Here is a 23,990-nt window from a genome sequence, read left to right as displayed (position 1 = left end):
TCTGAACTAATGTAGTCATCTGAGGTCTGCTTAATACCCAATATGCCACTTAGATGGGTGTAGGGGAAAACTATTTACATCCACACGCACTTAATGGGTAACTATCATGCACATGTTCGCCTACATATAAGTCTCACCCACAAGCACATTCAAAATGTGCACATAGGAAGATACACACACACACACACACCCCCTGAGATTATCATGTCCTACATCCATAATGTTAAAGAGCAGAGCAGAAAGGACTTCTTCTTCCTGCCCATTTATGCTTCGAGGTTACCTGCCATCCGTCTCTGATCTTCTGGTTGAAGATGCCGTATTCGTATCGTATCCCGTAGCCATAGGCTGCAAGCCCCAGGGTAGCCATGGAGTCAAGGAAGCAGGCTGTTGGTGTGGGGGGGGGGAGAGGGAGGGAGAAGCAGAGCTTGGCTCAGTTGCCTGGCAGAGTTTTATTGCTCTGAAACCCAACCCAACACCAGCGTCCCCATCCCCACAGTTTTAAGCTGGGGTTAAAATGGGACAGATCAACTTGGGCTTCCATTCCGGGAAGAACTTGCATCATTCTAGCCAATGAGCACAAAGGCTTTGGGTTAACTGGCAGGCACTTCTGGCCTCCATTTTGCATTCACTTCCAGGGCCACCAGCCATTTTCAGGTGGGCAGGTGATTTTCGTCATCTGCAAGGGGAAATGGATTAAATACCCCTCCTGGTGTGCTGAAGTCCCCGTCCTGATTAGGCTCACCTGCAGATGTCTTTTTCTTTTTTTAAGAGATAGAAAACCAAACTGTGTGTTTATGGAATGCATAGTTTGGCCCTAAGCTAAGCAGTTTTGGTCCAGGAGAAGTTTCTCTTAACATGCCACTGAAGGTTTCCTCCAGCCACACAGCAACCACTTACCGGCCAGTCTGCCAAGGCCTCCATTGCCCAGACCAGCATCTTCTTCAATCTCCTCCAACTCTTCTATGTCCAGCCCCAACTAAACAGGGGAGAGAGAGAGAGAGATGCTCTCAGAAGCAGGTTGGTGCCATTACAGAAGCCAAAAGATGGCTACCACTATGAATATTTATATACTGCTTTTCAACAAGAAGTTCACAAAGCGGTTTACACAGATAAATAAAGATGGTTCTCTGCCCCCAAAGGGCTCACATCTAAACCACCTAGAGAGCTCAGCCTTCTCTCTAGGCCGAGCATATCCGGTTCCTTCATCCTTTCTTCCTAGGGGTCGCTTTCCAGACCCCATGGTCATCTTCACTGCTCTCCTCTGAACCTCTTCCAATTTGCGCATACCCTTCCTAAGGTGTGGCACCCAGAACTCAACACCAGATGAAGCCTGACTAGTATGGAATTAGGAGGAATCAGTACTTCTCATGGTTACTACGACTCTACCAACGCAGAATAAAGCTGTATCCCACTGCTAACCAGCCTGAGAACGCCGCCAATCCAGAGAACCTTTCCACTTTGGTGTGCTACTGCCACGCCAAGCAATCCCCATCCTAGAGGGTAACCTGTGCAGCTGAGGGTTTCTCCCTCCGTGCAGAATTGTGCACGCATCTCCTGTGGTCTGGGGAGGGAGCAGCTCACCTGCATGTTCTCCCAGCGGCTTCTGCTGAAGACAGCCACATGCTCATGGGGACCTGAACTTCTTGCCACTCCATGTTCTTTCTTCCAGCAAGCCAAAAGGCCAACCGCCAGCACATCACAAGAGGCAACTCTCAGGCAGTAGGTCCAGAGGGAAGGTTACGCCCATCAATAGAGGCAGTGCCAGGACACGAACAAGAGACGGCAAGACAGACAGCAAGTGCTTGTGGTAGTAACATAGTGCAGGGCTTTGTGGCTGGGAAGGAGGGAGTTGTCATTCAACCAAAGCTGGAGAGCCAACATTGCCTGCTCCATTAATAGTAATGCAAACTGCCCTGAGCCACTTTTGGAAGGGTGGCATAGAAATCAAGACACACACACACACACACACACAGAGTAGTTTTCTTGCCTGAAAGCACAACGAGGCTTACCCGCAGCAAGTCTGAGCTGGTCATTCGGTTGGAAGAGAAGGTAAGAACTGGAAGGGTGTGGTTTTCTACACTTCGCCTCATTAGAGAGGAGGCGTCGTTCTTGGACAGGAAGCCATAGCGGCAGCTAACTAAGACATCACTTTCTAACAAGAGCAACTCAGTATCCAAGACAGCTACAGTAGGCTAGGCTAGACAAGGAAGGAGTTGCATCTCAACCCTTGAAGGGACAGAGACGGCTCCACCAACACCTACAAGGAAGGACAGAAGAAGAAAGGGAGTGCCGGGGGACCTGGAAGCAGCCATGTGCCAATCAGAGATGGAAGCCCATGAAGTGGGCTGCTTCTCCAGCTCCTTGGTGCCTTCCCAAATGCCTCCCAATTCCCTTGCTCCCAAGTCACTCTCTTCCATGCAGTTTCCTTCCCCTTACAGATCCCGTCTTAAGCCAGGATTGCCCAACTCAAATGCCCCGGAGGGCCAGAACCAGCCCTGACTTGGTATGTAGGGCCGAGGTCAATTCTCAGCACATTAATTACTACATTAAAATTATTAAGATAATATAGTGGCTATGATATATGCATTCTCCCGTACTCAAAAATTATTTAAAATATTAGTGAAAGCAGTCTTGGTTACAGATCGATTCCTCTCCTGTTAAGGGACTCACAATTAACCAAGAACATTGGCCAGAAAATTGGCCTTATCCATGCCGAGTCAGTGGGACATGGAGAGCATGCCAGCCCCAAATAAATGCTCTCTCCTCTCTCTAAATCAGTTTCAGGCTGCAATCTTAGACAAGCAAGCTTCACTGGGGACACTGTGAGATGCATTTCTGAGTAAACACACACAGGATAGTGCTGTAAGGCAGTTTCCAGCTGCGATGCTGCTGCACGATATTCCTCCCTGAAGGCCAGTAAAAAAGGTCTGTGGGCTGGATCCAGCCTCCGGGCTGCATGTTGTGCAGGCCTATCTTATGCCTTCACAGGCTTCTCCTGTTGTCCTTGCTGCTGCTTCCCGTGTCCTGTCCAAGAACTCTTCATCCCTTCTTAGTGAAGTGCAGAAATTCACTTTCAGCCCTCTGACCTTCTCGGGCTCACCAGGCAAGGGCGCATACACACACCCCACTCTGGAGGCCACCACCACAGAGCCCTCCCTGTCCTCTTCCTACCTCCTGCTCACATCCTATCTTATGCCTCCTCTACTGATAGAGCACCCTTTGCTTCTTCCATTGCTTGGAAGTTGCCCAAGGTCCTGTGACACTGTTTGGGAAGAGGTTTGGCACACGCACTGTACAGAATGGACTTCTAGGCTGCCCGTGGAGAGCACGGATGGCAAAAAGCTCCTGTGAGCTCCCAGCAATGCTCTCCTTCCCACTTAAGAAGGTTGCTTCTGAACTGGCCCCCCGTTAGAGGGGAAGCTGAAGGCACTTTCCAAGGAGGCCTCCTTTCAGAAATAGCACTGCTCACTGCAATATCCCGTTCAGCAATATCCTCGATGCTCTAGGCAAAGCTCTGATGGCTTGCATAACCAATCTGAGCAGGAGGAGAGCTGGTCTGGTGGTAGCAAGCATGACTTGTCCCCATAGCTAAGCAAGGTCTGCCCTGGTTGCATATGAAAGGGAGACTAGAAGTGTGAGCACTGGAAGATATTCCCCTTAGGGGATGGGGCCTCTCTGGGAAGAGCATCTTGGTTTCAAGTTCCCTCCCTGGCAGCTTCTCCAAGAGAGGACTGAGAGAGATTCCTGCCTGCAACCTTAGAGAAGCCGCTGCCAGTCTGTGAAGACAATACTGAGCTAGATAGACCAATGGTCTGACTCAGTATGTGGCAGCTTCCTAGATTCCTATGAGGTGCAGCTGCATTTCCCCCTCGGCTGCACTAGGAGCATGAAGAACCAGGGATGCCGTTACTGTACTTCACAACCACCCCCGCCTCCAAGATGCATGGCATCGGGAATTCTGCAGAGATTCTCAGCAGCCCAGGACTCCCCACCACGTTACTAGCCCTTTTGGCAAACATGACAGGTTAGAAGGTGTGTGGGGGCTGAAACAGGTGCCAGACCCAGGGAGAGGAGAAAAGCATGTGTGCTGGTTACAGGTGGGCTCCAGTGCTCTGCACAGGCTGCCCCTCGTGGCTACAATAAAACCCAGGCAGGCAGCCAAAGGGTAATCTCTATAGACAATCATAGAAAAGGGAGAGTGGGGGAGACTGAAAGGTTAGGCTGCAGGCGGGAGGCAAATTTATGACCCTCATGATCCAAAAGCATGTCACCACTTTCTGCTTACTACCTGTTGACACACTCTCAAGCTCCAGTAATTCCTCCCCGGCTCTCTCTCTCTTTTTTGCAGAGGGGGATCCAAGCATTCCTCTTGTGGTGCCTTCTGCTTTGTAGTAGACATCCTAGCTGAGCTTCTATTACTGCAGCTTTAAATATCCTCCACAGGTTCTGGAGAGGGAGGACCCTCTTTCTCTTTCAACTTCCTTTTTACTGGTCACCTCATTTTGGGGAGGCTTCCTCTTTTGGAAGTTGAATGTGTTGGTTTGGGACACATGAGGCTGTGTAGAACCTGTCCCACCCCCACCCCCTGAACTGTGCTTCCTCTTTAGTTACCGATAGAGCAGAAGGCCCACATTATATTTCAATTATTAACCCACATCTCCATCTTGAAGCGTGCACAAAACAGTTTACAGTGGGACAAAAAATACAGCACAGTATCAAAAGTGCAAAAGGCTGTGGCTGCTAAGCTTTTTAGATCAGCTCATACAGGCTTTCAGTCCCCCCCAGACATATGCCAGGCCAACATCAGATCATTTGGAGTCAGGCAGTATGTGATCATCATCCCAGGCCTTTGAGTTCCTCTTAAACATCGGAGCAGACCCAGTTCTGTCTTGCGGCTGCATATTGCACAAGAAGGCCAGAGAATGCCCAGCCTGAAAGCCACTGGCCAAAAGTCCCCACCCCCACCCCACAGAGACCTTAAGGCAACCAGGCCCTCCATCCCGATTGCCCAGGACAGCAATCCAGGAAAAAACTGCCACCACGTGGTCTTCAGTTGGGAAGGGCTTTAGAACCACATTGCCGAGACCAGGGCATCTCAGTCCTGCCCCCACTCCCCAAGATGCTGCCTGTGGGACGACAACTCCCACCATCCTCAGTCACAAGGCCATGATGGGAGTTGTCATCCAATATCATCCAGGGACCCAAGGGTGAGAAGCCCTAGGAAATCAGCTTATGGAGCCAGCATGGTGTAGTGGTTAGAGTGCTGGACTAGGACCGGGGATACCCGAGTTCAAATCCCCATTCAGCCATGATACTTGCTGGGTGACTCTGGGCCAGTCACTTCTCTCTCAGCCTAAACAACCTCATAGAGTTGTTGTGAGGAGAAACTTAAGTATGCAGTACATCTCTCGGGGCTCCTTGGAGGAAGTGCGGGATAGAAAATATAAATAATATGGAAACTCCTTTGGCAAAACTGGCATGTCTCCATACCTGATAAATGGCCTCATCACAGGCGTTCTGCAGTCCTAGGTTGATCATGGTGTTCTGCAGAGTGCGGCCCATGTAGAACTCCAGGGAGAGGTAGTAAATTCTCTGGAAAGCAAGCAGAAGACATCATCAAACCCCAGCAGGATCAAGGCTGCCCGTTGCATGACGTGGCCTTCGGCCACCATGGCAGGGGGTGATGGGAGTTGAAGTCCGTCAGCATCTTGGGACCCACATTTGAGAACCCCTGCTGCACCTGCCGTGGGATAGAACCACAGAAAAATGCTTCCCATCACCCAAGCAGAAAGCCTAAAGGGTGCCTTAACTAGCCTGGAGAGGGGGAGAGGCAGAGGGAGAGTGGCCAGTGGGACGCCGTTCGCAGTGGATCCACTGGTCTGCATGGCCAGCAGAAACCAGCACAGCTGCTCACTCTGCAAGGCTGCCTCCCCTCCCGGCTCTGTGTGGGAAGAGGTTCAGCCTCCCGCACAACAGTTCCTGTTTGCATCCCATGAGACAGGGCCTGGATTTTCCTTGAGTTGGAATGGCAACGATCCTGTTTGTAAGACCCCACCTTGGGCTTTCTTCTGATTGGAGACGTCATAATATGCATTTTCTAAAATAAGTCAGCCACAGAAGGCACTTGCAGGAGACCAGATTAGGGACGGCACTCACCAGGGAGCCTGGCTGGGTCCATTGACCGTTTGGAAAAGACTTCCCAATGAAGTCACAAATGGGATTATTCCTTAATCTACCAACCTAAAGCTGCCCGAAAGGCCGTTAACAGTCAAAAACCCAACCTCAGGGATCATGGAGTCAATCCAATTCAAGGAGGACTAGCTTGCTCTTTTAGCTCAATTTAGATCAGCTCATCACTTACAATTCCCTCCTCAAATCAGGCAACTTTGTTCCTGGTTGCAAAAGAAATGTGGCTGCAAAAGAAACATAGCGGCTTTTAAAATAATATGTTTAAAATAACAAAAGAATACCAAACGCAGTCATTATCACAGAAGGTGCATCACAGCAGATCAATCCAGCACGTAATTCAGCTCCGCCCCAATAGCTGGAACAAACAGCGTCCACATTTGCAGGAGTGAGGATAGCCTTCATCTATTATAGGCTGCCAGCTTGGCTAATACTTTTACTGCCATTCTCTTTTTGATGCCTCTGTTTATACTTTTTAATATCTGGCCTGCGTTATTCTGGTAGTAAACCACAGATTCAATATCTCAGCACTCTAGACTTCCCATAATTGAAAAGACATAAAAGATCACAATTCAGCTGCACATCCACCATCATTTCCAATCCCCACCTTCCAAAATCCAAGCCTTCCCCTTTTCGATTTCCACTACTTGTGAGGGGACGGCAGGACCTTCATTTTCCATTATCAGGCTTACAAGAGGGAAGATTAGTCATCCGTAACATGCCACTAAGTTCCATGTAACAAGATCCACTCGCAAATAAGAATGTCCACACCTCACCTGTAAAGTATCTAAAGCTAGAATCCCTCAAGAATGACCAGCACTGTTGGAGCCTGCCCAAGAACTTGGATTTCCAAGGCCCTGTTCCAGTCCCTCCATTGTCAGATGTACCAGAAGTGGCTCTATGGGATAGGGAGTGCTTCTCAACCCTGGATATTATAGGACTACAACTTCCATCATGCCCAGCTGCAATGCCTGAAGGCCACTGTGCCTGGGGATTATGGGAGTTGTACTCAAGCATCTGGGGACTCAAAAATTGAGGACCTCTGCATAGGGCCTTTTTAGCTGTGGTGCCCAGAATATGAAAGAGACTTCCAAAGGGGTGTGCCTGCCCCATAAGGGCTTGCGTTTAGATGAGGAGCAGCAAATAATTATTATAGAATTATAAATACATTACCATTCTTGGTGCATACATACAAGACTTATTTTGGCAGGCTTTTTAAGAATCTTAATGCGGATTTAATGGTCGTTGTGGCTTTGGGGGTCATAACAGCATATTTTTATTAAATTTTTACTCAGTTGCTGCTTTCGCTCTTTTTAGCTGGTTTGTGTATTTTATTGAAAGGTGGAGTAGAACGTTTTGCCAATAAAGAAAATTTATCTCTTTTTTCCATTTGCTCTCACACTTGATACCCTGAAGATGTACACATATGCCAATAATTTTATTATTTTCCAAAATTCTGCTTCTTTTGAGTATTCATAGCAGTATTTAAAAACTTTCTTGAAGATTTTAATATTTAAAAAGGAAGTTTGTCCTTGCTTCCACTTGAAATTACTCTACAATTTGTTATTTCCCTGGAATATATCATTGCACCATTATCCTGAAATCCTTTATATTTAAATCAGTGCCTGGGAAATGATCAATGAGAAAAATATATAAAAAGATAAGAACAGCCCCGCTGGATCAGGCCCAAGGCCCATCTAGTCCAGCATCCTGTTTCACACAGTGGCCCACCAGATGCCTCTGGGGAGCCCACAGGCAAGAAGCATGTGCATGCCTCTCTCCTATTGCTACTCCTCTGCAACTGATATTTAGAGGCATCCTGCCTCTGAGGCTAGAGGTGGCCTATAGCCCTCCGACTAGTAGCCGTTGATAGACCTCGCCTCCATGAAGTTATCCAAGCCCCTCTTAAAGCCATCCAGGCTGTTTGTTGGCTGTCACCACATCTTGTGGCAGAGAATTCCAAAGGTTGATTATGCATTGTGTGAAAAAGTGCTTCCGTTAGTTGGTCCTAGATTTCCTGGCAATCAGTTTCATGGGATGACCCATGAATCTAAGTTCTAAGTGTTATGTGAGAAGGAGAAGAATTTCTCACTAACCACCTTCTCCACACCATACATTATTTTATAGACCTCTATCATGTCTCCCCACAGTCATCTTTTTTCTAAACTAAAAAGCCCCAGGTGTTGTAACCTTAAGGTGTTCTAGGCCCCTGATCATCTTGGTTGTCCTCTTCTGTACCTTTTCCAGTCCTACAATGTCCTTCTTAAGATATGGTGACCAGAACTGCATTCAGTACTCCAAATGTGGCCGCACCACAGTTTTGTATATGGGCATTATAATATTACATAGAAGCTGCCATATACTGAGTCAGACCATTGGTCTATCTAGTTCATTATTGTCTTCACAGACTGGCAGCGGCTTCTCCAAGGTTGCAGGCAGGAATCTCTTTCAGCCCTATCTTGGAGATGCTGCCAGGGAGGGAACTTGGAACCTTCTGCTCTTCCCAGAGAAGCTCCATCCCCTGAAGGGAATATCCTACAGTGCTCACACATCAAGTCTCCCATTCATACACAACCAGGGCAGACCCTGCTTAGCTAAGGGGACAAGTCATGCTTACTACCTCAAGACCAGCTCTCCTATTAGCAATTTTATTTTTAAACCCATTCCTAATTATTCCAAGTATTGAATTGGTCTTTTTCACAGCTGCCACACACTTTCTACACTTTCAACGAGCTGTCCTCCATGACCCCAAGATCCCTCTCCTGGTCAGTCGCTGACAGCTCAGACCCCATCTACATATATGTAAAGGTGGGGTTTCTTGCCCCAACATGCACCACTTTACACTTGCTTACATTGAACCACATTTGCCATCTTCTTGCCCATTCCCCCAGTTTGGAGAGATGCTTTTGGAGCTCTTTGAACTCTCTTTTGGATTTCACTACCCTAAATAATTGTGTCATCTGCAAATTCGGCCACCTTGCTGCTTACCCCAACCTCTAGATCATTTATGAACACGTTAAATAACACTGGTCCCAATACAGATCCCTGGAGAACACCACTTACTTCTCTCCAATGTGAAAACTCTCCATTTATCCCTACCCTCTGTTTCCTGTCTTTCAACCAGTCACCAATCCACACACGAACCTCTTCTTTTATCCCATGACTGCTAGGTTTTTTCAAGAGGCTTTGATGAGGACTCTGATAATTGGTACCCTTACTTACAGTGCTTAATGGGGAAATATCAGCTGTTATCTTTGATCTCTCTGTACAGCCAGAAGATAACAACCTTGCTTCCCCGCCCCCAATGACTGAGTGCAGTGGAACATAATTATTTTAAAATTCATGAACTTTCCAAGCACAAAATCCTGAACTTCAGACTACTAATCGTCCAGATTGCTGCTGGTCAACGACATGTCCCATCATGTTTTATTTAAAGAGCAGCTATATCTTTTTGTCATAGTGTCACTTTGAGGGCGTGCCTTTTGGAAGCCTGGACGAACTTTCGACAGGCTTAGGCTGCTCTTTGAAAAGGCCTGCTCTCCAAACAGGACCTCCCAAGAGCCATGCATTCTGGCTCACCTCTCCTGGAGTTGCATTTACTTTTAAGGCAGTTCCTGGTAAATCTTTTGGCCTATGGCACAGAAGTGGAGTGCAAGAGGCTGGTTGCTCCTGCACTTTACATCTCCTGCTAACTCTTACGATTCAAATATTCTGCATTCCGACAGTTTGTTTCCTCTTTCCTCATTTCACAGGAAAAGGTTTGTGTGTAATACACACAAAAAGAATCCAGGCAACTCATGTTCTTACAGACAGAAGCTGTTCAATAAGTTACTATGTTGCCCACGTTGTATCTTGTTCTCTGTTAGAATTTAATCAGTTGACCACAGTTACAATCTCTGCATTTGTTTGGGTTAAGCAGGAACCCTTAAGTGCAGATAGCAGTTAACCATGGCAGAAGGGACTCCCCATTTCCCTGCTCTGCAGGAGTTAAGAGTTCACACAGGTGCATGTCGAAGACCCCCTAACGGAGGCACCCACACAACTCAAGAAAGCTTCTGCCCCCTCCCCTCCCAGTTAACCACACGGTCCATTTTGGCAGCTGGCCGGGGCAACAGCACTTCACATTCAGGCAGCATTTTAGAGTCTTCAAGAAGTGCTTCACGTACATTGCTTTGTTGTAACTCTCACAACAACTCTAGTTAGTGGGACCGAATTATCCGCCTCCACTGCAGAGTTGGGTGGGACTGAAGCAGAGCGTGCACAGTCTGCCTATGTCGACATAGTGAGCCTGGAGCAAAGGAAAGATTCAAACTGGAGTCTTCCAGATTCAGCGCTCACTCTTAGCTGCTCAGCTCTCAACCTCAAGGAGTGCTGGGTTCAAGAGGAAACACAAAGTGTGTGCATGCACACACTCCTTGCTGGCTCTTCTAGTCCAGAATTTTCAGCTTTGACTAGCAGCAGCTGTCTAGTCTTCAACATGGCTACTCAAAGTATTTCTTAACCTGGAAATGTGAGGGACCCAACCTGGGGCCGCCTGCCTGCAAAGCAGGTATAGCCACCACCACGCCTCCGCAAAGTGGTAGAGGCCACAAGTGCCCAGGAGTCAGGACTTCCACAGAGCCCACGGCTCTTCTGTTGCGAAGACGGCTTCCCGGTGATCTGGCTCAACAATACTCTAACATTTCTGGAAAAGAGTCCCTCCACTTTAAAGGCTTTATTATATAACTAGTATTTTTAAGCCCGTTATGATAACGGGCGCTAGCTTTCTATCCCGTCTTTTCTGTCTCTCTCTCTCTCTTTCTGTCTCTTCCCCCCCTTGTCCCCTCTCTCTTTTTGTTTTTTGTTTTGTTGATGTCTCTGTTTTTGTTCTTCCTTATTTTGCTTATACTTTGGGGGGGGGTTGTGTGGATGAATAACGGCCAAAATGGCCCATGAGAAGGTGGCCGCCCCCGCCTATCGCCCTCCCACGCACCCAGCTGCCGGAGCCCACCTTACCCGCTCCAGCCCGAAGGAGAAGAGAGGAACTCGGAAACAGAGCTATTCTCTGTGTTAAGCTGCTGCCCATACTGTCGCAATGGACGCAATAGGCGTCCTTTGCGTCCATAGCGGCAGTTTGAGCAGTGACTTAGCACAGAGAGGAGCTCTGCTCGTGAGCTCCTCTCTTTTCCCTCGGGCTGGAGCGGGTAAGGTGGTCTTCGACAGCTGGGAGGGCGATAGGCGGGGGCGGCGACCTTCTCATGGGCCATTTTGGCCCTTAATCTTTTTTGGGGGGGAGCGGGGAAGGTGATTTTGGGCAGCTGGGAGGGCGGGTGAGCAGGCGGTGGCAGCGGCTGTGAGCGGGCGGGGGCCTCGTTGGCGGCTTTGCCGCCACCTCGCCCAGCTTCATTTTGGGCAGCTGGGAGGGCGGGTGAGCAGGCGGCGGCGACGGCTGTGAGCGGGCGGGGGCCTCGTTGGCGGCTTCGCCGCCACCTCGCCCAGCTTCCCTGTCCCCCGTCTCGGTCTTCCCCCGCCGCCATTGCCCTCGCCTTTTTCAGGGCGGCCGCTTCTGGTTGCCTCAGCCTCCTCTCGCCGTGCTGCAGCTCATGGCCGAGGCGGCGGCTCCGCCGCTGCCTCGGCCACTTTCCCCCGCCGCCACACACTGGCTAATGGCCGCCCGTGGCTGTGGGACACTGGTGTCTGCAGTCCTGTGTCCCTTGGGCTCTTCTGGGCCTGCGCTTCGCGCAGGCCCAGAACAGCCCAGGGAGGCAGGGACGCAGATCCCCAACGTTCCAAAGCCACGGCCACTCACTTAGCCTTTTATTATATAGGACTAGCTGGGCCGGGCCCAGAGCATCTGGGCCTCTAGCCGCCCCCCACCCACCGCCGCTTCTCTGCCCACCCACTGTTTTCTCTCCCCCACACACACACACCCACTATCATTTTCTCCCTCCGCCACCCACACCACCATTTTGCCCACGCAGCCCACCTCCGGCTTGCCCTCCCGCCCACTCGTCCATCTCGCCGCCATTTTCTTTTTCCCCACCTGTCCCGTGGCTATCCGGCAGCTCTCCAAACTCTTGTGAGAGCTGCCACACATGGGATTAGCCACGGGTATGCCTTTGATATAGATATAGATATAGATATAGATAGAAGAAGATTACATTATCTGACCAACCTAAAGCTTTGCTCAGGAAGGATGCTCCCAAACCTCAGAGTTCAAAGACTCTGAGGGAGAGCCAGGCCCGGCATCTACCACTGGGCTTTGGCTGCTTGCCCTCATGGCACACGCTTTCCATCTTCCGGACTTCCTAATTTCCATAACACTCACCACCATATCCATAGTCTCTCTAGAGTGAGCCCAGAAGACCGATGACACATACAAAGTGTGGTTCGGGGGGTGGGGTGGGGAAGTGTTCTGCGTTTAATTCAGTCACACTTCTTCCGTGCAGCCTACTTAAGAAGCCCTCAGGAGAAGGCCACTGTGGACAACACCTCAAGCTGGCCTCAAACTCTTGTTCATGAACACTCTTGTGGAAGGAGATTCTCAAGCTTTAAAAAAGTTTATAGTCCATCCTTTCACCTTGCCTTGTCTCACTTCTGAATAACATCCTGAAGTACAGCAACTATGATTCCTTCTTTACCAGGATTCTGTGGAGAATCTGGATTCTGGGGCCACCCGAGATACTGTCAGAAGTGAACTAACCAGCAGCTCAGGGGGTTCATGAACACCGAGATAAGATTTGGCTGCCTGACCAATGGTCTCAGTTAGGTTCCTGTGCGGATCCAACATCCTGACTTAAAGGCATTGTCAATGTTTGCCCTCCTCAACATTTTGGAAGGAGATATGCAAGACGCTGGAGATACAGCAATTGAATCACTGTGTAACAAGCCCTGTCATTTTTATATCTAGGAAGGCACAGCAAGCACATCTCTAAATCTGCCCTCTCTTTTCAGAGCTGGGCAACTTAGTTCATTTTTAAGGGCTGCCAGCTGAAGCCAGCTCTAAAGGTGTGATATAACAAAAGCAGAGGATGGTGAAGGGATTTGGTCATACCTTTTCTCTTTGCCTTTTCCAGAATTCCCCTCAATTCGCACCCATTTTAAAAGAGAGATTATTTTTGTACACATTACCTTGTCCTTCAGATGATCCTGTACTACACCAGCCCAGGAGTTTCTGGGTCTTGGGTCCCCAGATGCTGCTTGAGTACAACTCCTTCAGTCATTGTGGCTGGGGATTATGGGAGCTGTAATCCAGCAATATCTGGGGTCTCAAGATTCAGGAACCTTAGCTAGACCAAGCAGCCCCAAGGCAGCCCTCTGGTCTCTTTCACCTGCCCTTCTCCCCAGGTGCCAGTCCTTCACTCCACAGCCCACCCTGCCACCTTTCTTCAGCCACTGACCTGTAGGCTTTCTGCACCCTCTTCTTGTTTTTGTTTTTTGATGGCCCCACATAATGATGCCTGTGTGAGAATTGTCAGTATGGCTGGCACTATCTCACACTGTGTGAGATAACTCCAGCTAAACTGACAACTCTCCTTTGCCACAGAAAACAGACTGTGAATGTTCCGCTGCCAGTAACTTTGTTCGGTGAGCACTAGAAAGTTCATGGCCCAGTGTCAGAGGCTTCACAGTCCAAAGTGGGACACAACACAGAGCACTGTACAGTGTTTTTAATGCTACTAATACATAAGTAAAAAGTGATATGGCAACAGAAAAGGAAAAAACGAACCAAAACATTCATTATAATACACAATTATCTCAAACTAACCTCTTGAAACAAAGTTTTAACTTTGGATACAGATGATTGCCTTTACAGAAGATAAATGGTGTTCAGTTTCTAATATGTCACTCCCGCTTTTGTCTCTTTAGCTGGACATAATTTGTCAGTTTGGCCAAGGCAGCAAATTGGTATTTGCTCATTTCTATCTTGTAACCAGGAAAATAAAGATAGCCCTTCTTCGCATCAGTCAGAGATGCCAGACCATGGCACCACAAGCAGACTACAGGAGACCCTCATTACCTGTCATTTCACAGATCATGGTTTCATGTATCCGTGGGTGGGTCTTAGAGACACCTTTTCTTTATCCACAACATGGAATATAGATGATATCTGCCTATCTGTGGTTCCATCCTGAGTGGCTGGAAATTACTTCTGATGCCATTTCTGGACACCATTTTGAAGTGCAGAGCCATTTTGTGGCTCTTTTTTGTTTTTTAAAAAATTTAAACAAAATATGAGAGGATTTGGGGGCCATTCCTAGAGATGACTCTGGGCCAGTCACTTCTCTCTCAGCCTAACCTACTTCACAGGGTTGTTGTGAGGAGAAACCTAAGTATGTAGTACACCACTCTGGGCTCCTTGGAGGAAGAGTGGGATATAAATGCAAAACAACAACAACAACAACAACAACAACAAGGTACTATGCTTTTCTACTCTTATTTCTGCCCTTCCCTGCTTTCAAGGAACCTAACCACCACCACCACCACCACCACTCCCATTGACTCAAGGTTTTGTTATTTGCTGTTTCCATATTTATGCAAATTGGTAGGAACGTAACCCCTGCAAACAACGAGGGTCACCTGTACAGAAGCTAATGAAGTACACCACAGATCAAGTTTTTTGCAGAGCAGAGAGCTTGAGATACTTCAGGCAGGTGAGTCAAGCCACACACAGACACATTACTAAATCCTGTTATCGCAGGATTGAGCACTGACAAGTAGGCCCTGGGGCTACACCTCAACCCAGAGTAAGCCAGGATTGCACCATTCCCAACTTGCTCACCTAGCAGTTGAGTGTCAAGAGAATGTGATATTACACAAGATATCAGCTGGATCAGACCAAAGGTCCAACTAGCCCAGCATTCTGCTTCCAGTGATGGCCAGATACTTCTGGGAAGCCCACAAGCAAAGACAACAGCCGTTCTCTGTAGCTGCCATTCACAGATATACCATCTCTAGATAAGGAGGCTCTTTTGAGTTATTGAAGCCAATGGCTCTTGAAACACTTCAAGGATGAGTCTAATCCCTTTACGTAGATCTCAGCTGGTGGCCATCACTGCATCTTGGGGCAGTAAGTCCCACATGTGTGAAGTCCTAGGTTTTCTCTATCTTCACAAGCAACATCTCAGGATGCTACTCTCTCATCATACTACAACTTTGAGTGTCTGTGTGAGTTTCATCCACGTTCTCCAACTACTGAAAATTTTATAACTGTCACATTACCCCGCACTCCCCACCGCCCCACCGAGAACTCCCACACTAAATAACAGAATACACAAAATCATTTACCTAACATAACTTCAGTGGGCCAGAACAGGAGTGTGCAAGATGGGAGAGTCCCACAGAATATTTCATCCAGCAGAATGAAGAGTGCTATGAAATCCAGCAGTCTGCCCCCATGTGGCGAGATCACCACTTGAGCCCGGACAGCCACTTCCTCACACACTCACAGACCTCACCTTGGGGTCCTTCTCGTAGTAGTACTGCTGGGTGCGGATCCATCGGCCCACCAGGTGATCGCGCACCGTGTGCGCCAGGGCGAAGTAGTAGTCGCGGGGGGTGGCCACATTGCGGTCCTTGACCAGAGTGAAGTGCAGGTGCCGGTTGAAGCCCTTCTTCAGCTCCGCCACGTTCTCCACGCCGACAATGCCGCGGATGCTGATCTGCTTCCGCTTCTCCTGGTCCGTCAGAGGCCGAGACATGGCTGCAGAAATGGGGCAGGGGGCTGAGGCAGGGAGCCCTCTGGGGCAGCCCCTCTCAGCCCCCAACAGAGCGGCTGGGGAGGAGGCACGACACACCTTCCCTCGGGCCTAGGCAGATCAGCCCTGTCCTGGCTGTGCCCAGGTGCCTGCCTGCCCGCCTTCCCTGGGCTGGCAGCAGGCTACAAAAAAAAAGGGAGGAGCTCAGCTTCAACAAGTGGCCTTTGGTCACTGCCCCTCTCCAGGGAGCTAGAAGCCAGAGATCCGGCAAACTCAGGGGCAGGGGCAGGGGCAGGGCACCACTCTACGCAACCAGTTCAGTGCCAGGCAGGAGGTGAAACCTCACTTAAATGAGGACCCCCTCAAAGAAATTGGGGGGTGCCCCCTTAAAAAGATTTGAGACTGTACACCACCCAGAGATGTGTCTATGGGGCGGTATAGAAGTGTGCCAAATAAGTGAACGCAAGAGGGGCAGGGAATCAGGAAGGGATCTTTCTCCAAGGTGGCTAGTCCTGGCTGCATGCAGAGCCTCACAGGAATGAAGGCCTCTTCACACAAGACAGCTCCCTGCACACAGAAGACTAGCAGTTCAGGGCTCTCGCCTGTCTCCCTGACAGACTAGCTTTCTTCCAAAGGGGGGCTATCCAGTTACGTGGGACTCCAGCCACACACTCTGAGGAGCCCAGCCCCAGCGGTCGAGGACTTCTTTTTGCACATAGACATTTGAGCTTTAATAAAATGCACCCTCCATTGCTACAAAACGGAATGTGCGTTTGGGTCTGCCTTGCGGCTTCAGCCACACAAGAGACATGAAGGAATAGCTCAGATGCACTTTAGCACGAGGTCCCCATGAACACAGGTCCTAAACACAGTTTCTGCTCTCCAGTAAGTCACTGGCAAGTGTCAATGCCAGAGAGAAAGAGGCCAAGAGAGACTATAAAACCCAACATGCAGTCCTGGCAAGGAGCATCTAACATTCAAATGACCGAGAAGCCCCCCAAACCGGGGGCTCCCAACCTCGGGACTCCAGGTGCTCACAGACTACAAATCCCATCATCCCCAGCCAAAGGCCACTGCGGCTGGGGATGATGGGAGTTATAGTACAGTCACCTGGGGACCCAAGGCCAGGAACCCCAGCCCAAACCAATGGCAGGGAGCGTCCAGGGGCTACAGGTCGGGCAGGGCGGGGCTCCGAAGAGGTGGAAAATGCGAACACCGGGTCAGCCCTTTCGTCTGAACGCCTTTAACGTCAGAGAAGCGGATCCGGGCTGATCGGAGCCCGAGAGGCTCAGGCGAGTGCTCCGCAGTGACTGACACCAAGACTGCCTCGGTCGGCAGTGCAATCCGCAGCCGCCTTCCCACGAAGCCAGCCAGCCACGCAGCCTTCAGCTGGCGGGGCTGACACCGCAGGGAGGGTGTACCGGGCAGGAGGGCGGCCCAGTCTGCGAAGAGGCGCCCCTGCGGACTTTCCGCCGCCAAGAACACCCCTCCGTCCTCCTGCCCCCGGCCGCTCCTACCTACCCCGGGCTGGTCCGCTCGGCGCGCATCAAGCGGCGGCAGCAGCAGCGCCGAGCGCAGATCGAGCTCCCCTTCCCCGCTTGCGCGCCGCTACAGGCTTGGCTCAGGCGCAGCTCCTGCCCGCGCAAGGAGGGGCGCCTCCCTCCCTTCTTGCGCCCGGCGCTTCCCGACCCCGAGGAGGAGAAGGAGGAGGGAGCGCCGCGCTGGGGGGCGAGGAGGAGGACTTACTTGCGCGGGATCCCGGGCCGAGGGGGGCTGGCTGTTTCCCCCACCCTGCGGGGGCTCTTCTGGCGCCGCGAAGAGGGCTGCTTTTCGGCGCTTCCTCGGGAAAAGGAGGGGAGCCGCCCAGCCCACTTTTATAGGTCGCTATTCGCCAGCGCGCACGCCTATCCGCCCGCAAGCGCCGCCTCCCCCCCCGGGAAGTTTTCTTGCTCGGGGGCGGGGCGGGCAGTCAAGACTCCAGAGCAGCGAGGGGGGCGGGCGCTGGCTAGCTGCCCCCCTTCCTTGCAGCCGGCCCGCTGCCCAGCCCGACCGGGCGCCCCTCCACCCCGCTCGGCCCTGGCCGCTGCCCAGATCCTGGCTCTGGGCCCAGCTGGCGTGGCTCCGGGAGGCTGCACGCGGGCAACAACCCAGCAGGCCCCGAGGGCTGCCGGGCAGGAGGAGACGTGACTGCGGAAGCCGGCAAGGGCTTGCCCGAGAGCGGATGAAGGCGGTTGGGGAAGGGGAAGGGAGGGGAGCGGGTCTCCAGTCAGATGGGCACCGGCAGACGAGAGTCCCCCCCCGGCAAGAGCCTTGCAGGAGGGAGGGAGGAGAGGCAGGAGGAGGAGATGGCCAGGAGGGCCCCTGCCGTTCAGACGGACACCAAAGTTGTTGCACACCCTGCAGGCAGAGATTCAACAGGCGCGATCTCTGCCTCAAGAAAAGTTGCTCCCGTTAAGTCTCTGCTGCAGCAACAGTGTTGCTGCACGCACCCTGAAAGCAGAGATTCAACAGGTAAAGCGGGGCCATATCTGCCTCAAGAAAAATGGCTCCTGTTGAACATCTCTGTTGCTACACTCTGCAAGCAGAGATTCAACAGGCATAGCATGGCCATTTCTGTCTCCGGAAAAGGTTGCTCCTGTTGAGCTTCTGTTGCAGCAACAGTGTTGCTGAACCCTGCAAGCAAAAATTCAACAGGTAAAGCGTGGCCATTTCTGTCTCAGGAAAAGTTGCTCCCGTTCAAGTTGCTTCTGTTGCTGCACACCCTGGAAGCAGAGATTCAACCGGCAAAGCGGGGCCATCTCTGCCTCAAGAAAAGTTGCTCCCCTTAAGCTTCTGTTGCAGCAAGAGTGTTGCTGCACCCTGCAAGCAGAGGCTCAACAGGTAAAGCGGGGCCATCTCTGCCTCAAGAACCATTGCTCCTGTTGAGCTTCTCTGTTGCTGCACCCTGCAAGCAGAGGTTCAACAGGCAAAGCGGGGCCATCTCTGCCTCAGGAAAAGTTGCTCCTGTTGAGCTAACTCTACAAGCAGGGATTCAACAGGTAAAGCACGGCCACCCCTTCTGCATCAAGACAGGCGGCTCCTGCAGAGTTTCTCTCTCATGGTCACAAGCACAGAGCTTCTGTGAGGGGGAGGCGAAAGGTGGCCCCTTGAGAAGCGTTCCTTGGAAATGCTTGACTGCAGTCCAGGATTTGTCACTTCATACTTCTGTGGCTAAATTAAAAAAACAAAAACAAAAACCCCGTCGAGTGTTCGGGCCATTTCACACATTGCGCAGCAGCAAAGCGGGGCGTCTGGTCCAGTGCGCTTCTTGTTGGTGAGCTGCACCAGCTCAGGACTTCCTGGGAAACATGATCATGTGTTTGCAGATATGGTTTCTGGCACATTTGCACTGGGCTTTTGTAGCTGTGTGCACTGAAAAGAAAAGCAGATCAGGAAATCAAGAGAGTAAACACACCTGTGATGTTGTGGAATGGGGTGCGGTGGGGAGCGCAGGACGCCGCCTTGCCCCGCCTCGGTCCATGTGGCTGCGCTCACTGGCGGGGGCTCTCCAGGGTCCCAGGCAGGAGCCCCTCCCAGCCCCACCTGGAAATGCTGCCAGCAGGGACTGACCCTGGGGCCTTCTGCAGGCAAGCAGGTGCTCTACTGCTTCTGCGATTCCCCCCACTGCGGCTGTAGCAGCCACACCACGAGATCTTCCCTCTCCATTCGGCTTGCATATCATGCCAGCCATTGCACAGAGGAAATGGATGTGTGGATAGTAAGATCAATGGATAGTTAGTTATATCCCGCTCTTCCTCCAAGGAGCCCAGAGTGCTGTACTACATATTTAAGTTTCTCTTCACAACAACCCTGTGAAGTAGGCTAGGCTGAGAGAGAAGTGACTGGCTAGTCTCCTGGCTGAATGGGGATTGGAACTCGGGTCTCCCCGGTCCTGCACTCTAGCCACTACACCACACTGGCTCTAGTAAGGAAGTAGTAGTGTGTGAGAGATGAGTGGCGAGACTGTAATCAGAAAGAACATTGTTTTAGAGTGTGGAGGGTATAGCTCAATGCAGACATTATGCTCTAAATGTTTGTGTGAATGGCTGTACCTGGGTTCGTTTTAAAAGTGAATGTGGACACGGGCCCTTCAAATGCATGGTACAGATAGGAAGTGTACTTCTGTGCACCTGGAAAAGGTGCAGAAGAGGGCAACTAAGATGATTAGGGGCCTGGAGCACCTTCCTTATGAGGCTAGGATACAGCATCTGGGGCTTTTTAGTTTAGAAAATAGATGACTGTAGGGAGACATGATAGAGGTCTTTAAAATCATGCATGATGTAGAGAAAGTGGATAGAGAGAAATTCTTCTCCCTCTCCCATAACACTAGAACCAGGAGTCATCCCATGGAATTGATTGCCAGGAAATTTAGGACCAACAAACAGAAGTACTTTTTCACACAATGCATAATCAACGTGTGGAACTCTCTGCCACAAGATGTGGTGACAGCCAACAACCGGGATGGCTTTAAGTGCGGTTTGGATAACTTCATGGAGGAGAGGTCTATCAACAGCTACTAGTCGGGGGGCTATAGGCCACCTCCAGTCTCAGAGGCAGATGGGCTTCCTTGGGCCTGATCCAGCAGGGTTGTTCTTATGTTCTGTGCCTGTGTACACTGTGCGATCATAGTACAAGTGTTGAATATAACGTGTGAATGGGCCTAAGGTATTAGCCCAATTCCGACATTCTGCTGTGTGGATATCTGAACACAGGCCCTTCATCTGCATGGCACAGGTAGGAAGAGGACAAGAATAACAGCAAGTGGGTTGCCCTCTGGGCGGCATCTGGTTTGTAGTAGAGGAGGGTGTTGCGCAAGGGTGGGCCAACTTGACCCTCCAGCTGTTTTTGTACTACAACTCCCATCACCCCCAGGCACAACAAATTGTGGCAGTGGACAATGGGTGTTGTAGTTCAGCAGCAGCTGGAGGGCCAGGTTTGCCCACCCTGGTGTAGGCATTTCATGGTCTGGGCTGTAAGCCTGTGCAGGCAAACCAGGACCAGCCCTTGTGTGCGGCCTTGGGAAGCAGGTGGTTGTGCCAGGCGGGAGGTTATATGGGCCAATCTTTGGGGCCACCACAGCAGCACCCCGCCCCCCCCAATGGATGGCCTGCCAAGGAAAGCAGGAAAAGTGGCACCAGGCAGTCTTGGAGGAAACTGATTATCTAGACCCATTTCAAACTGGTTTTTGGACGGGCTATGGGGTGGAGACGGCCTTGGTCGGCCTGATGGATGATCTCCAATTGGGAATGGACAGAGGAAGTGTGACTCTGTTGGTCCTTTTGGATCTCTCGGTGGCTTTCGATGCTATCAACCATCGTATCCTTCTGGAGCGTCTGAGGGAGTTGGGGGTGGGAGGCTCTGCTTTGCAGTGGTTCCGCTCTTACCTTTCTGGCAGATCCCAGATGGTGTTGCGTGGAGACTGTGGCTCTTCAAAATCTGAGCTTTTATATGGGGTCCCTCAGGGTTCCATACTGTCTCCAATGCTTTTTAATACCTGCATGAAACCGTTGGGAGAGATCATCCAGAGATTTGGTGCTGGGTGTTATCAGTGTGCTGATGACACCCCAATCTGTTTCTCCATGTCAACATCATCCGGAGAAGTCATATCCTCCCTGAATGCCTGCTTGGAAGCAGTAATGGGCTGGATGAGGGATAACAAACTGAGATTAAATCCAGACAAGACGGAGGTACTCATTGTGCGGGGTCATCACTCGGGAAGCGATATTGATCTACCTTTTCTAGATGGGGTCACACTTCCTCAGAAGGAACAGGTACGCAGCCTGGGAGTGCTTCTGGATCCACACCTTTCCCTGGTTCCCCAGGTTGAGGCAGTGGCCAGAAGCGTTTCCTATCAGCTTCGGTTGATACGCCAGCTGCGTCCGTTTCTTGAGGTTCATGATCTCAAAACAGTAGTACACTTCTTGGTCACCTCCAGACTTGATTACTGCAATGCGCTCTATGTGGGGCTGCCTTTGTACATAGTCTGGAAACTGCAATTAGTACAAAATGCGGCAGCCAGGTTGGTCTCCAGGTCATCTCAAAGAGACCATATTACTCCCATATTACAGGAGTTGCACTGGCTGCCAATAAGTTTCCAGGCAAAATACAAAGTGCTGGTTAGAACCTATAAAGCCCTAAACCGCTTAGGCCCACGGTACATAAGAGAGCGTCTTCTTCTGCATGGTCGCCATCGTCCACTGTGTACATCGGGGGAAGCTCGTCTGTGGCTACCTTCATGTCGTCTGGTGGCCACCCAGGGATGGGCCTTCTCTGTGGTCGCCCCGAGACATTTGAACACGCTTCCCGTGGAAATAAGAGTCTCCCCATCTCCAGCAGCTTTTTAAAAGTGTCTAAAGACTTACCTTTTTACCCAGGGCTTTTAGCTTTTTAACTTTGTAACTTTTAAATTTTGGATTATTTATTGATTTGTTTTAAGCTGTTTTAAATATTTAATTGATTTTAAGTTTTGTTTTTATTTGTTGTGAACCGCCCTGAGACCTTGGGTTAGGGTGGTATAAAAATACAATAAATAGATAAATAAATGTTGCCTTTCTGCTTCCCCTTCCTCCTTTCTGTAGTAGGAAAGCGGATTCAGCCCTATGCGGACACTTACGTTGTACGAGGGTACAGATCTCTGTGCACAGGTACATGTCTTTGTTTGAACGACTGCACCTGTGTTCATTTTAAACCTGGGTCCAGGCCCCTCAAATGCATGGCACAGAGAGGAGGAGGAGGACTGCCTTGCCTGTGCTCAGCGCAACGTGTGAATAACTGTACCTGCGTACAGATCTGTGTGCACTGGACACTCGTATGAGTATTGAACACAATGTGTGAATCGAGCTTTAAGAGGAGGAAGGAACTGGGAGTGGAATGGTAATCGGAAGGGGAGTCAGGGAGCAGGGCTCCTAAAATGTCATGGGCCAGCACTGACACTTATTTGGGAGTAAGCCCTAGGAATACAGGACGCTGCCTTCTACTGAGTCAGACCCTTGGTCTATCTAGCTCAGCACTGTCTACACTGACTGGCAGGGGCCCTCCAGGTTTCACGCAGACGTCTTTCCCAGCCCTGTGTGGAAATGCTGCCAAGGAATGCACCTGGGACCTTCTGCATGCAAGAAGGCAGGTGCTCATCCACTCACCTATATGGCCCCATCCCCTAAGGGATATAAATCTTATGGCACTCGTGTGTAATCTCCTTTGCCAATGCAAACCCAAGTAGACCTGTTTGGCAAAGGGGGCCATTGATGCTTGCTGCCACAAGACCAGCCCTGCGAGTTTGGGAGGAATTTATTTATGGGTTCCAGTTTTATACGGCCCCCTCTCAAAGGCTCTGGGCAGTGCACAGAAATCCTTCGGAGCGAACTTGCTTAGGAGAGGGCGGCACCTTCTTGCCGCTCCAGACTAAAGTGGCGGCTGCGGAGACTAATCATAATCCCATCAGCGAGGGAATGCTCCTTGGGTGAGCGGGGGAGGGGATGAGTCCGACTCACACACCTGATCTGGCCCAGGTGAGCCGCCTGGGCCTCACCTTTCTGCCTGGACGCAGAGCTCATGATAGGATTATCGTCTGAAGGGGAGCTTAGACCCCATTTGCCCATCAAGGAGATGCTAACTCCAGACCGAAGGGGAGCTCGCGGCCCGCTCTAAGTGGCATTTAGATGTCAAGGAGAGGGTGTCCTTTGGCCGGGCGCAGCGTTTAACACCCGCAGTAATTCTGCTTTAGAGGGTCGACTGGCGGCCGCGATATTAGAGGCGACAAGAGAAATGAGCTTTCCCTTGTGTTGGGCCTGAGAGAGATTAAGGTGCGGCTGGCAGGGATTGCTCCCAGCAGGTGGCTGGCTACTGCTGCACCTGAGAGGACAGCCGAGGGGCAACCTGCAAGAGAGGATGGGGAGCCCCCCTGGCGCCTGCTGAACGGAGACAGGGCACGATTCTCCCCACTCTGTGGCAGCTCCGCACATGGTGATTGCTGTGGACAGGATGCAGAAGGCCAGCCCTCTCCTTTTTAGGGACCGGCATGCATTTGCCTGAGCACACCGCTTGCCCAGTCGTGGCCACTGCGGGAAATACGGCCGGTGGGCTTTGAAA

General features: G+C 50.8%; 1 protein-coding gene across 2 annotated transcripts in view; it reads right to left on the bottom strand.

The window, feature by feature from the left end:
- PYGL (glycogen phosphorylase L) overlaps positions 1–17,876 on the bottom strand; it is a 55,352-nt gene extending 37,476 nt beyond the window's left edge. Inside the window, exons 1-5 of one of the 2 annotated variants that reach the window (XM_053259386.1) lie at positions 17,610–17,876; positions 15,624–15,868; positions 5,491–5,592; positions 898–976; positions 281–384 (exon numbers count right to left, since the gene is read on the bottom strand). In XM_053259386.1, coding sequence (XP_053115361.1) covers positions 281–384; positions 898–976; positions 5,491–5,592; positions 15,624–15,866 — 528 coding nt within the window. In that variant the 5' untranslated portion in view covers positions 15,867–15,868; positions 17,610–17,876. Of the gene's footprint in view, positions 1–280; positions 385–897; positions 977–5,490; positions 5,593–15,623; positions 15,869–17,384; positions 17,513–17,609 lie in introns of those variants that run through there. The other variant, XM_053259398.1, reaches the window with a different exon arrangement.
- Between the last annotated feature and the right edge of the window lie 6,114 nt (positions 17,877–23,990).

The sequence above is a fragment of the Hemicordylus capensis genome, chromosome 1 (assembly GCF_027244095.1).
Source record: "Hemicordylus capensis ecotype Gifberg chromosome 1, rHemCap1.1.pri, whole genome shotgun sequence".
Taxonomy (NCBI): domain Eukaryota; kingdom Metazoa; phylum Chordata; class Lepidosauria; order Squamata; family Cordylidae; genus Hemicordylus; species Hemicordylus capensis.
The sequence above is the reverse complement of the archived record's forward strand: the minus strand, read 5'-3'. Positions and strand labels throughout refer to the sequence as shown.